This window comes from Dasypus novemcinctus, chromosome 19, assembly GCF_030445035.2.
Source record: "Dasypus novemcinctus isolate mDasNov1 chromosome 19, mDasNov1.1.hap2, whole genome shotgun sequence".
NCBI lineage: Eukaryota > Metazoa > Chordata > Mammalia > Cingulata > Dasypodidae > Dasypus > Dasypus novemcinctus.
This window is the reverse complement of record NC_080691.1, coordinates 49,669,594-49,683,210: the sequence shown is the minus strand read 5'-3', so window position 1 is coordinate 49,683,210 and position 13,617 is coordinate 49,669,594. Positions and strand designations below refer to the sequence as shown.

General features: G+C 47.3%; 1 protein-coding gene across 1 annotated transcript; it reads left to right on the top strand.

Moving 5' to 3' along the window:
- The first annotated feature begins 1,070 nt into the window (after nt 1-1,070).
- On the top strand, nt 1,071-3,566 carry LOC131273042 (cationic amino acid transporter 4-like). Its single transcript, XM_058281015.1, is given in 6 exon segments — nt 1,071-2,067; nt 2,302-2,534; nt 2,536-2,727; nt 2,729-2,935; nt 3,169-3,281; nt 3,365-3,566. Coding segments are annotated over 6 exon segments (1,944 nt in total).
- Nucleotides 3,567-13,617: the final 10,051 nt, after the last annotated feature.

Here is a 13,617-nt window from a genome sequence, read left to right as displayed (position 1 = left end):
GCATAGGTTCGGTGCATTCACCGCAGTTGTGAAGTGGGTGAGGTACAAAGGCCTTTATCTGGGTCTTAACCCCACCCCGCCGCCCCCTCAGCGCACCCCATGACCCAGCGCCCGGAAAGGCGCTTCCTGGTGGACTTTGCTTCTTTATCTGTGAACAAAGAGCTTCCCAGAAACCTGGCTAGCGCTGATCTTCATCTTGTAAAAGGTAGGGTGGCCCATTTTAATGCGTGCGCGGGGCGAGGGTGGGTCGCTGCGGTGAAGAGCAGTGTGCAGACCGGGGTGGGGCGGGGGGGAGAGTCGGTGGGCGGAGTCCGGGCCCCCAACAGTGAGGCGATGTGAGGCGATGTTCGGGGTCGGGGCCCCAGGGTGGGGTGGGGGGGACGCAACCGGGCCCCGAAGAAGGGAGCGACCCTGCACACAAGCGGGGGATTGGGGGCGGACTCTGAGGGGCGGCGGCAGCAGGTGGGTGGCAGCCCGTGCGGGTTAGGGCTGAGACCCGGCGGGGTGGGGAGAGATGAAGACCTGGGTACTTGGGACAGGGACGGGGCGGAATTGGCGGCGAGGAGACTTGCGCCGGGCGTCAGCTTCCTCACCCGGGACTTGGCGCAGGGTGAGGAACTGACCGCCACTGTCAGAGGCGAGGTGGTCCGTAGGGGCGACGCCTCGGATGATAGAGCCGCTCCTATTCCGGGTTTCCACCTTGCTCTCAGATCCCAAATCAGGAGGGTTTCCCACCTCATGCTCCCTGCAAATGTTCCCACATTGCCCTCAGTGACACTCGGCTCACCCCCCAGGTCTGGCTGCACCAGATTCGCTGGGAGAGGAGGAGGGCAGGCAGGACCCCAGTACTTCCCCGTGACCCCCTGTCCCCCGTTCAGCGAGCCTTGAGCCCTCCCCCAGCTCAGCCCTCCGGCAGGTGCATGTGCTCGCATCCCCAGGTCAAGGACCGGGACTGGGCTGTGGGTGGGCAATCCAGAAGGGACTGAAGATGCCTGACCCCACCCGGCAGCCCGTCATTCCCCTCTGACCCTGGCAGGTGACTGGGCCCGCACTCCTCCCTGCTGAACACCATGGCCGGGTGACTGCCCAGCGCCGCCAGCCTGGCACACTTCTGCAGGAAGCTGAACCAGCTGAAGCCACTGGAGGAGTCCACCATGGAGACGTCACCTAGTCGCGGTCTGTCCACGCTGGACCTGACCCTTCAGGGAGTGGGTGGCATGGTGGGCGTGGGCCTCTATGTGCTGGTGGGCACTGTGGCAAGGCAGATGGCTGGTCTGGCCGTGCATGTGTCCTACATGGTGGCCGCCGTGGCCTCCCTGCTGGCAGCCCTGTGCTACACAGAGTTTGGAGCCCGTGTACCTGGTCCATGCTCTGCCTACCTCTTCACCTACGTGTCCATGGGTGAGCTGTGGGCCTTCCTCATTGGCTGGAACTTACTTCTCCAGGGCCTCTTCGGAGGCACCACTGTGGCACGGGCCTGCAGTGGCTACCTGGACGCCATGATCAGTCACGAAATTCGCTACCTCACTGAGACCCACATAAGCACCTGGCAGGTGCCCTTCCTGGCCCCATACCCAGACTTCCTGGCCGCCGGCATCATTCTTCTTGCCTCCATCTTTCTCTCCTGCGGAGCTCACATCTGCTCCTGGCTCAAGTACACCTTCTCAGCCATCAGCCTCTGCGTCATCCTCTTTATCATCATTCTGGGCTTCTCGCTGGCCAGCCTGGAAAACTGGAGCGCCGAGGAGGGTGGCTTTGCACCCTTTGGCTTCTCAGGCATCATGGCTGGCACTGCCAATTGCTTCTATGCTTTCGTGGGCTTCGACGTCATTGCTGCTTCCAGCGAGGAGGCCCAGAACCTGTGGAAGGCCATGCCCATGGCCATCACCATCTCTTTCAGCCTAGCGGCCACAGCCTACACCCTGGTCTCCACCGTGCTTACCCTCATGGTTCCCTGGCACAGCCTCAACACAGACTCAGCGCTCGCGGATGCCTTCTACTGGCGGGACTACAGCTGGGCTGGCTTCATCGCGGCTGTGGGCTCCTTCTGGGCGGGAACTGGGTGGGGTGGTGGGGGGAGAGGCAGCCCCACGTCCTGGGCTTCCCGGGTTGACCCCTGCTGTGTAACCGTCCCAGGAGGGCTCTGATGATTAGAGAATCCTCCACTCCCACTCACCACCTTCCCCAAATTCTGCAATGGACCTGTGGCTGAAACTGGGTGGGAGGTGACTGAGCACCCACACCCAGCCAGGCTCACACACCCTTGCTGACAGGCCCCTCACTCCCACCCCTCTGCCACAGCAATGACCATGGTCCTGCTCAGGATTCTCTTCTCCCTGCCACGTATCATCTATGCCATGGCGGCCGACGGGCTCTTCTTCCAGGTGTTTGCCCACGTGCACTCCCGGACTCAGATCCCCGTGGTGGGCACCCTGGTGTGTGGGGTCCTCATGGACTTCCTGGCGCTGGTGCTGGACTTCGATGCACTGGTGCAGTTCATCTCCTTCGGGGCGCTGCTTGCCTACACCTTCGTGGACCGCCAGCACCCTAATGCTGCACTTCCAAAAGACCTCTCCACCCTAGTCCCCGGGCCCAGCCAGCCCCGACCCTGAGGCCAACACCTCAGTGCTGCTCCAGCCGGTGAGCGATGAGCATGCCTCAGGTGGCACGCCCAGGCAGTTGCGGCCGGCCCTGAGGCCCTACCTGGGTTTCCTGGGTGAGTGCATGCGGCTACGGAACCACCGTGGCTTGGGCGCTCGGCATCCTGGTGGCCTCTGCCATCACCCTGAGTGGCGTGCTCATCTTTGGGGACTCGGCCCTGCACCTCCCGCGCTGGGGCTACATCCTGCTGGCCCTGCTCAGCGGGGTCACCTTTCTGCTCAGTCTCGCTGTCCTGGTGGCCCACCAGCAGGAGCGCCCACAGGATACCTTCCAGGTACTGCCCCAACCCACCCCCTCCACCCCCTCGCTCATAGTCCAGCTGACTCCATGGCTGGCTTCTGCCACTGCAGAATGAAGGAGGAGAGCTTGGACGACTGGGGTGCCACTGTGTCCAACCTACTTTCTTTCAGCATCTGGGATGGGCACTTGCCTCCAAAATCTCCCAAGGAGGAAAATGAGGCCCTCGGCCAGCCGATCTTCCCCACAGCTCAGCCATTGTCCCCTCAGGTACCCCTGGTGCCCCTGATGCCAGCTTTGAGTATCCTCCTCAACATCTGCCTCATGCTGAATCTAGGCTACCTGACCTGGCTGTGCTTTTTCGTCTGGCTGCTGATTGGCGAGTTAGGGTGAGGGGGGACATGGGAGGTCGGGATGCTGAGCAGGTGGTGGGAAGAGGGCCAGGTGGGCTGGACCTGCCTCTCAGACCCCTTCCACTGCCACAGGACTCGCTGTGTGTGTTTGGCTATGGCATCCAGCACAGCAAGGAGAACCTGCGGGAGCCACAGGAGCAGGCTAGCGCACACGCACCATATGGTGTTGCCCAGTGCAGCCTGGAGGAGACTGTGCAGGCCATGCAGCCACCTGCCCAGGAGCCTGACTGCACAGAGCAGCCTGTTGGGCCGTGAGGCTGCCCATGGCTGGCCAGTGACCATGCCCCATCTGTCCTGGGCAGCTTGGGCTGGTGTGGGTCGGGGAGCCTCCAGCCCTCAGGGCCTCAGCCACTCGTGCCAAATTCCGGGTCCTCATGGATTGGGCCATGGCCAGCAGTGGTGCTGTGGACTCTTTGCCCAGCACCTGCAAACAGATTGGGACACGCTAGGGGCAGGTCTGCCTCTCTGACGTCTCATAGTAGCATTCCTTCCAGATAGTTCTTCTGTCTGGGCCTGTCTAAGCAGTTCTGGGCCTGTCTAAGGCATCTGGGCAACCTGCTGTGGGGTTGGGAAAATCAGCTGGGTCCACACGAGGTGAGCTGTCACACTCGGGGCCTTTGTCTGCAGGTAAGGACAGCGGATCAGGGCTCTGGCCTCCATCCTCCCAGGGAGCACAGCAGCCCGGCACAGCGGCCTCAGCACCCAGTTGGCCCACAGCTCACCTCCTCATACTTGTTCCTCCAGGAAAAATGGGCTTCTCCATCCACATACAGCAGCAGCAGGTCACAGAGGAAGGTGACCTTGGGAGAGGCAGGGCAGACCCATATCTAGCTCCCCAACCCAACCTGCACCCCAAGACACCACCCACTCACAGCGCACTTTTGCACACAGAACCCACAGCCACAGCCATTGGGAGCAGGTGGCGGCCACTCACCACACCCAGCCAAGCTGCTCCAGTGCCCAGAGTGATGGTCATGGGAATGAGCCCGCACCTTCCTGCCTGAGAGAAAGAGAAACATGGCTGAGCCAGCCTCAGGTCGTATCTGTGGCCCCACACCTCCAGCCCTGTCTTCCCCAATGGGCCTCTCTGGCCCCTACCTGCCCAGTGACCAGGATGTCAAAACAGCCTGGGGACAGCAGGAGGCCTGAGGACGGGCCAAGGAAATCTTTAGAAGAAATGACCTCTGAGCTGATACCTGAAGTATGTGAAGTTCAGCAAGTGATAGAGCTGGGGCGGGATGGAGGGAGGAGTATATGCAAAGGCTGAATAAAAAGCAGGAGAAAGAGCTGGGAGCCACAGAAGGGTGGTGAGCAAGGGTGTACAGAGTGGGGTATGACACCTGCCTCATTGTTTGTGCTCTGTGTCTGTTTGTTGTGCACTTGTCTCTTTTTAGGAGGCACCAGAAATGGAACCCTGGATCGTACATGTGGGAGGGAGGCACCCAATCACTTGGGACACCTCTGCTCCCAATTATTGTGTCTCTCAATGGTTTTCCTCATTGTGCCTCTTCGTTGAATCATCTTGTGAGAGCTCACCATGCCAGCCTATAGCGTCAACTTGCTGTCTTGCCTGTCTTCTGTAGGAAGCACCAGGAACTGAATCTGGGACCTCCTATGTGGTAGGTGGGCACCCAACTGCCTGAGTCACATCTGCTTCCCTGTTGGGAGATTTTTGAAAACTGAGTCAATCTCTTTAAATATGATTAGTTTGTTAACTTCTTGTATTTCTTGTAGTATCAGTGTAGGTAGTTTGTCCATTTAATCTAGGTTGCCTAGGTCATTGGCAGATAGTTTCTCGTAATATCCTCTTACAATATTTTTGTTTCTGTGGGGCCAGTTGTAACATTCCCTCTTTCATTTCTGATTTTATTTACTTACATCTTCTCTCTTTTTTCTCTCTGTCGGTCTACTTAGTGGTTTGTCAATTTTATTGATCTCAAAAAACCAGCTTTTGGTTTTGTTGATTTTCTCCATTTCTTGTTCTCAGAACCATTTATTTCTGCTCTAATCTTTACTACTTTTTTCCTTCTGCTTGCATTGGGAATGGTTTGCTCTTCTTTTCTAGTTTCTCATTGTTTGGTTAGATCTTTGATTTCAGCTTTTTCTTTTTTTTTTTTAATATAGGTCTATAGTGTTATAAATTACCCACTCAGAATTGCCTATGCTCTATCCCATAAGTTTTGGTAAGTTCTGTTCTTGTTTTCATTCATCTGAATATTTTTTCATAATTTCACTTAAAACTTCTTCTCTGACCCACTGATTATTTAGGTGTGTCTTTTGTTCAGCCCCAACCATTTGCAAATTTGTCTCTTTCCTGTCAGTTATTTGAGTTTCATTCCATTCTAACATGTGAAGATGCTTTATGTAATTTCAGTCTTTTTGTATTTGTTGAGGAATGCCTCATGCTAACATGTGGTCTATCCTGGAGAACGACCCATGAGCACTTGAAAGAATGTATAATCTGCTGAGTTTGGGTGCAATTTTGTGTATTTTGGATCTAGCTTGTTTATCATAGTGTTCAAGTTTTCTGTTTCCTTGTTGATCTTCTTTCTAGGTGTTCTAATGATGTGAGTGGGGTGTTGAAGTCAATGAGGATTATTATAGGGATGTCTGTTTCTCCCTTCAGTTTTGCCAGAGTTCACCTGATGTATTTTGGGACATCCCTGATAGGTACATATATATTTATGGCTGCTATTACTTCATGGTGGATTGTTCCTTTTATTAATATGTAATGGTCATGTGTATCTCTGATATGTTGAGGCAGCAAGAAGCAGAGTACCTTTGGGGAGTGGGTGGTGAATAAAAACTTCTGCATCCTAAAAAAAACTCCTGTATCCCATCTGGGGGTTAATATATTCCTTTGCTTGGGAAATTTCTTCAATTTTCATAGTATGCCTTGTAATTTTTTGCTGATATCTAGACATCTGGTTAGGATAGTGAGTTTACTCAAATGCTCAATTTCTCTCTTTCATGGAGATTTGGTCATGTGAGGTTGTGTGTTACTGCTGTTCTTTGATTATTTTTTTATCCCCCCCCCCACATGTCTCTGTGTCTATTTACTGTGTGTTCTTCTTTGCCCACTTCTGTTGTTGTCAGCGGCTCGGGAATCTATAACTCTTTTTGTTGCATCATCTTGTTGTATCAGCTCTTTGTGAGTGTGGCACCATTCCTGGGCAGGCTGCATGTTCTTTCATGCTGGGCAGCTCTCCTTATGGGGCGCACTACTTTTACATAGGGCACCCCTACGCGGGGCACACCCCTGAGTGGCACGACACTCCTTGCACGCATCAGCACTGCACATGGGCCAGCTCCATATGGGTCAAGGAGACCCAGGGTTTGAACCGCAGACCTCCCATGTGGTAGACAGATGCCCTAACCACTGGGCCAAGTCTGCTTCCCTGTTCTTTGATTCTTGATTCAACCTGTTCTGGGTCTTTAGGATTCCCAGTTAGTTGCTCAAATCTGGGCCCTGGAGCCAGTATTGGGTTGCAGACCCACTTCCAAGGGCCTTGGGGAGGGACTCTGTAAAGGCCACAAAAGCCTCACATATTTATTTACTTTGGATTACCTTTTGTGAATTTCCTTGGTCTGCCAGAAGATGGCGCTGATCAACAGCCCTCTCCTTTCTGGTTGTGTCTTGGCTGCAACATGAACTGGATCAACGAGGTAGAGGATTCTACCTGGAGACTAAGTGTTTCGTAATTCAAACTTGCTCAAAGGTAGTTCTGCAAACTTGGCTGGCAGCCCCCTCTCTTCCCAGATAGGAAATAATTCCTCTCTCTGCACCCTCAACAACAACCAGACTCAGTCAGGAGAGAGGAAGACTGAGAGGGTTGGATCTCTCTAGCCTTTGTCAACTCCCAAGGCAAATGATGGTGTAGTCCCACTCAGCCCAGAAGGACTCCTGGGATAAAGCTACCAAATCTGTGGAAACTGTAGCATTGATCTGGAGAAAGTGGCCACAGTAGTTGCTGAGGGCAGGGAGAGGGAAGAAGAGATGAGATGTGGGGGCATTTTCAAGACTTGGAGTTGTCCTAAATGATATTGCAAGGACAGATGCTGGACATTATGTATCCTGCCATAACCCACTGAATGGACTGGGGGAGAGTGAAAACTACAATGTGAGCTATAATCCATGCTGTGCAGCAGTGCTCCAAAATGTATTCACCAAATGCAATGAATGTGCCACAATGATGAAAGAGGTTGTTGGCATGGGAGGATTGGGGAGTGGGGAACCTCTTACATTTTTTATTGTAACATTTTTTGTGATCTATGTATCTTTCAAGAAAAAAAAAGGATTTAATAAAAAAGAAGGAAAAAGAAAAACCAAAAACTGAGTCAGGGAAGCCAACATGGCTCAGTGGTTGAGCACTCGCTTTCCATTCATGAGGTTCCTGGTTCAATCTCCAGTCCACGTACCAAAAAAAAAAAAAAAAGCTGAGCCAGTCTTACACTGTGTCCCTCTCCCTCTCCTTTCCTAGGGAGTTGGATCCCCGGGTCCCACTTTGCTGTAGCCACCAGTCCCGAGGCCTGAGAATTCAAAGTGTCTATAGGGTGGTGGAACATGCCACCAGTTGCAGCTGTGGCTTTAACTCAGTTTTGCTATCATGATTCTTTTCCTTTGCCCCTTTTTCTTCAGGGTGGTGTCCAGCCTTCCTGTGGTGTCCTAAACCCTACAACATTTTTTCCCAGGCCTTTTCTGACTGTCCTCTAGCTATTTTGCTTGTATAGAAGAGAGGCTGGTATCTTTCAGGTCTGCCTTCTTCCTGGAAGTTGGTTTCTCACTGGTTTCTGAAGTGACCAGCTGAGTAGAATTTTCAGCTGGCACTTCTCTTTCTCTTCCTTCATTGCCTTATGAAGAACGATGTATTTGAGAGTGAACAGGATCTTCTGATTCTTCCTTGACTGTCACAGCTTCTATTTTTAGGGAAATTCAAGAGTCTTTCCATGGATTCAGCTTTCACTTTGATGGGGCCACAACTTCCACACAGAGACAGGACTGACCTTTCAACATCTGCTACGATCAATGGAACACCTAGGTGTTTCTTTGGCTCCAGGAAATGTTTCTTAATGATAAATGAAATCCCTGCTTTGTTCTCCAAAATCCATTTTCTGTTTATATGGTAGTACCAGGCTGTTCTGACCACTGTAGCTTTCTTTCAAGGTCAGGCAGTGAAATTCCTCCACATCACTTTTTTTTTTGTTTTTATGCTTTTGGCTATTAGAGTGCAATCTTCCTTCCCAACAAATTTGGCAATTGCCTTTTCTATTTCTATAAAGTAGGCTGTTGGACTTTTGATTGGTATTGCTTTGACTCTATAAAATCAGTTTGGGTCAGACTGATATCTCCACAATATTTAGCCTTCCAATGCATGAGCATGGAAAGTCTTTCCATTTCTTTAGGTCTTCTTTGATTGCTTTCAGCATTGTTTTGTAGTTTTCTAAATACAGATCCTGTAAATCTTTGGTGAAACTGATTCCTAGGTATTTGAGTCTTTTTGTTGCTATTGTTAATGGAATTTTCCCCCTAAATTCCTCCTCCAATTGTTCAGTACTAGTGTATAAAAATATTATTGATTTTTGTGTGGTGATATCATATCCTGCCACTTGTCTGAACTTATCTATTAGAGGGAAAGCTTTCCACCGGTCCCCATTGAGTACGATGTTGGCTGTGGGTTTTGTCAAATATTCCTTTTATCATATTGAGAAATTTTCTCCTATTCCTACCTTTCAGAGTGTTTTCATCAAGATTTCATAGAATGCCTTTTCTGCATTAATTGCAATCATGTGGTTTTTCCTTCTGTTTATTAAAGTCAATGCATTGATTTTTAAAATGTTGAACCAGCCTTGCATACCAATAATAAATCACACTTGGTCATGATGTGTAAGTCTTTTTGTGTGCTGTTGGATTCAATTTGCAAGTATTTTTTTGATAATTTTTTCACCCATGTTCATTAGAGTGATTGCTGTGTAATTTTCTGATAGGGTCTTTATCTGGCTTTTCTATCAGAGTGACCATGGCTTCATAAAATGGTTTGGGTAATTTTCCCTCAGTTTCAATTTATGGAAGTGTCTAAATATGATGGATGTTAATTCTTCTCAGAACACTTGGTAGAATTCACCCGTGAGTTCTTCTGGTCCTAAACATATCTTTGTTGAGAGATTTTTGATGACAGATTAAATCTCTTTCAATGGAATTGGTTTGTTGAATTCTTGTATTTCTTGTAACATCAGTGATGTTACAAGTTGTGCATTTCTAGGAATTTGTCCATTTTACCTAGGTTGTCTAGTTTGTTGGCATCCAGTTTCTCATAATATCCTCATATCCTTTTTATTTCTGTGGGGCCATAACTTCCCCCCTTTCCTTTCTGATTGTATTTATTTGCATTTTCTCTCTTTTTTTCTTGGTTAGTCTAGCTAGGGGGTTGTCAATTTTATTGATCTTCTCAAAGAATCAGCTTTTGGTTTTATTGATTTTCTCTTTTTTTGTTGTTCTCAATTTCATTTATTTCTGCTCTAATCTTTATTATATCATTCATTCTGCTTTCTTTGGGATGGGTTTGCTTTTCCTTTTCTAGTTTCTCTAGACATTCAATTAAATTTTTGAGTTTAGCTTTCTTCCTCTTTAAACGAATCTTTGGGGCTATAAATTTCCATCTGAAGACTGCCTTCGTTGTATCCCTTAAGTTTTGATAAGTTGTGTTCTCATTTTCATTTGTTTCAATATATTTACTGATTTCACTTGGAATTTCTTCTTTGACACACTGATTATTTAGAAGTGAGTTGTTTAGGCTCCACACATTTGCTACTTTACTTTTTCCCTGTTATTGATTTCCAGTTTTATTCCATTATGATCTGAGAAGGTGCTTTGTAGAATTTCAATCATTTTTATTTATTGAGAGCTACACTGTGACCCAACATGTGGTCTATCCTGGAGAAAGATGAGAATTTGAGAACAGTGTATAATCCACTGAGTTTGGGTGCAACATTCTGTATATGTTTGTAAAGTCTCATTTATCATATTATTCAAGCTCTCTGCTTCCTTGCTGATTTTCTGTCTAGTTGTTCTAATTCTAACTGTCTTGAAATCTCCAACCATTATTGTAGAGATATCTATTTCTCCCTTCAGTTTTGCCAGAGTTGTCTCTTGTATTTGGGAACACCATGGTTAGGTTCATAGATACTTATGACTGTGATACCTTCATGGTGAATTGTCCCTTCTATTAATATATAATGACCTTCTGTATCTCATACCTTTTTTGCATTTAAAGTCTGTTTTCTTCAATACTAGTATAGCTACTCTTCCTCATTTTTGGTTACTATTTTCATGGAGAATCTTTTTCCAACCTTTCACTTTCAGCTGTTTTTTTTATTCCTGGGGCTAAGATGAGTCTCCTGTTAGCAGTACATGGATAGCTCATGTTTTTTTGGTCCATTCTATTAGCCTATATCATTTGATTGGGGAGTTTAATCCATTCACATACAAAGATATTACCGTAAATGCAGTATTTATGTCCTCCATTTTCTTCTTTGGCCTTCATGTCTTATCTTAGTTTTGCCTGTCTTTTTACACTTTTGGTTATTCTTTCTGCTATCCTTTCATCTATACTCTTTTTCAGGCCTCTCTCTCCTTTTATTTTCTTTCAGGTTCTAAGGCTTCCTTTAATATTTCCTGCAAAGGTGGGTTGTTTTTTATGAACTCTCTTAGTTTATGTTTGTTTGTGAGTATTTTATACTCACCTTCATATTTGATGGACAAATTTGCTGGATAGGGAATTCTTAGTTGGCAGTTTTTCTCTTCCAGTATCCTAATTATAGCATACAACTGTCTTCTCATCTCATCTGTTTCTGATGGGAAATCCATGCTAAGTCACACTGGACATCTTTTCTATGTGATGGTTTGCTTCTCCCTTGCTGCTCTTCAGAATTTTCTCTTGATCTTTGACATTGGACATTCTGGGTAGTGTGTGTCTTGGAGTAAGTCTATTCAGATTTATTCTGATTGGGGTATGGTGTGCTTCTTGGGCATGCAAGTTCATTTCTTTTGTGAGAGTGGGGAAATTTTCAGTCATTATTTCCACAGATACCCTTTCTACCCCTTTTCTCTTCTTCTCTTCTTCTGGTACTCACATGATATGTATGTCATTGCATTTCATGTTGTCATTCAACTCCCTGAGCCCCTGCCCAATTTTTCCATTATTTGCTCTCTTCAGTTTCAATTGTTCTGTCTTCAGTATCACTTATTTTTTCTTCTATCACTTAAAGTCTTCTGTTATATGCTTCTAATGTATTTTTTTAATCTCACCTATTGTGTCTTTCATTCTCATGAGCTCCGTGTCTTCTCTATTGAAGATTTCAAATATTTCCTTGCAGTCACTCAATGTCTTCTTGATGTCATTTATCTCTTTAGCCATATTGTCTTTCAATTCATTAATTTGGTTTGCAAATTTCAGTGCTGTTGTTAATTAGTTCACTCAAATCATGCATCTTTTTTGGTGCTTTGAATGTATTCCTTTTCTTAGGCCATGTCTTCCATTTTCTTAGTATGGCTCATCATTTTTTTACTGATGTCTAGGCTTCTGATTAGGATGGTAGTTTAGTCAGATGCTCAATGTCTTTCTCTTTTGTAGGGGTTTAGTGGTGGGAGGCTGTATGTTACTGTTGCTCTTTGATTCTTGGTTCAACCTGGATCATTAAGATTGTCCCTATTAGCTGCTCAAAACTGGATGCTTGACCCAGGAATGGGCTGCAGACCTGCTTCCTAGACTTTTTATGTCCACTTCCTTGCTCTTCCAGGAGGTGACATACTTTGATATCAGGGCCTGCTGGGACTGTGTCAGCTGCAACACTGGCAGGATTGTCCTGTTAGAGGTTCCTGCCTGGAGGCTAAGAGCCTTGAAATTCACACCTCCTCAGAGACAGTCCTTCAGCCTTCACTGGTAGCCCCCTCCCTTTTCCCAGATAGGAAATAATTCCACTCCCCTCTGCATCCTCAATAATCAGTCCTGGTTGGTAGAGAAGGAGATTGGGAGGGTCTTATCTCTTTAGCCCATTCCAGCTCTCAAGGCAGACAATGGCATGGCCCACCCAGCCTGGAAGGGCTCATGGGACAAAGCAGACCAAGTGTGTGGATCAGAAGCTGAGTCAGCCTTAGGCTGTGTCCCTCTGTCTCCCTTCCTGGGGAGGTGAGTCCTCAACAATCTGTCCTGGTTAGATGCAACTGGAAAAAGACCTTGTCTTGCAGGAAATCCCATCCATCAGTCATTTGGTTTCAAAGCCCCCTTCAATTGAGAGGTGGAGTGGACATTGCCATCTCAGGGTCCTCAGGATGGGAGAACAAAATATGGACTACAGTGCTCTTACTGGTATTCTACTATAGAATTATTGTGACTCTACCAGTGGAAGAAATTATATCATTCATGTGGAGACTGTGGCCAGTGGAGTTGCTGAAGGCAGGGAGAGGGGAAAAGAGATGTGATATGGGGACATTCTGGGGACTTGGAGTTACCCTGAATGATATTGCAGGGACTGATGTAGGGCATTATATGTCCTGCCATAACCCACTGAATAGACTAAGAGAGAGTTCAAACTACAATGTAAACTATAATCCATACTGTGTAGCAGTGCTCCAAATTGTATCATCAAATGCAATGAATGTACCACACTAATGAAAGAAGTTGTTGATGTGGGAAAAGTGGCGGATGTGAGGAGTGCAGCATATGGGAACCTCCTATACTTTTTAATATAGCAATTTCTGTTATCTATGTATCTTTTAAAAATAAAAAATATATTAAAATAAATCCTGCTCCTGAGGGCCCTAGGAACATCTGGACAGCATAGGTAGACCACAGGGCCTCATGAAACCAGCACAGTCTCAGCAGGCTCTACCTAGGGATATATGAAAAGGTATTTCCCCAATAGAGCATAGTTATCCTCATTTATAAATCCCCTAACTATGATTCTTCTCCTTTTATGAAGCTACAATGTTCATTTTAATTGTTTAGAATATTTCTCAGAGACTTAAAGCCTTTTCTACTGTTCCTTTGCTGGTGGAGTCTGAAAGCCAGCAGATACATGGCCAACTCCTACACTCCAGTTCTTCAGGCCAGCAATGGACAATGAACACAATGATGATGGACCAGTCCCAGCCCAAAAGAAAGGAGTATCTTCAACCGCATAACAGTTGCTCTGCCCCATAACATCTACATCTCTTCTCAGACTGAAGTAGTTAAAATGGACAGCAAAAGACTGAGGAAAGAACAAAAATAAGGGAAGAGTGTAACTGCTGACTAAAGCAGATTTATTG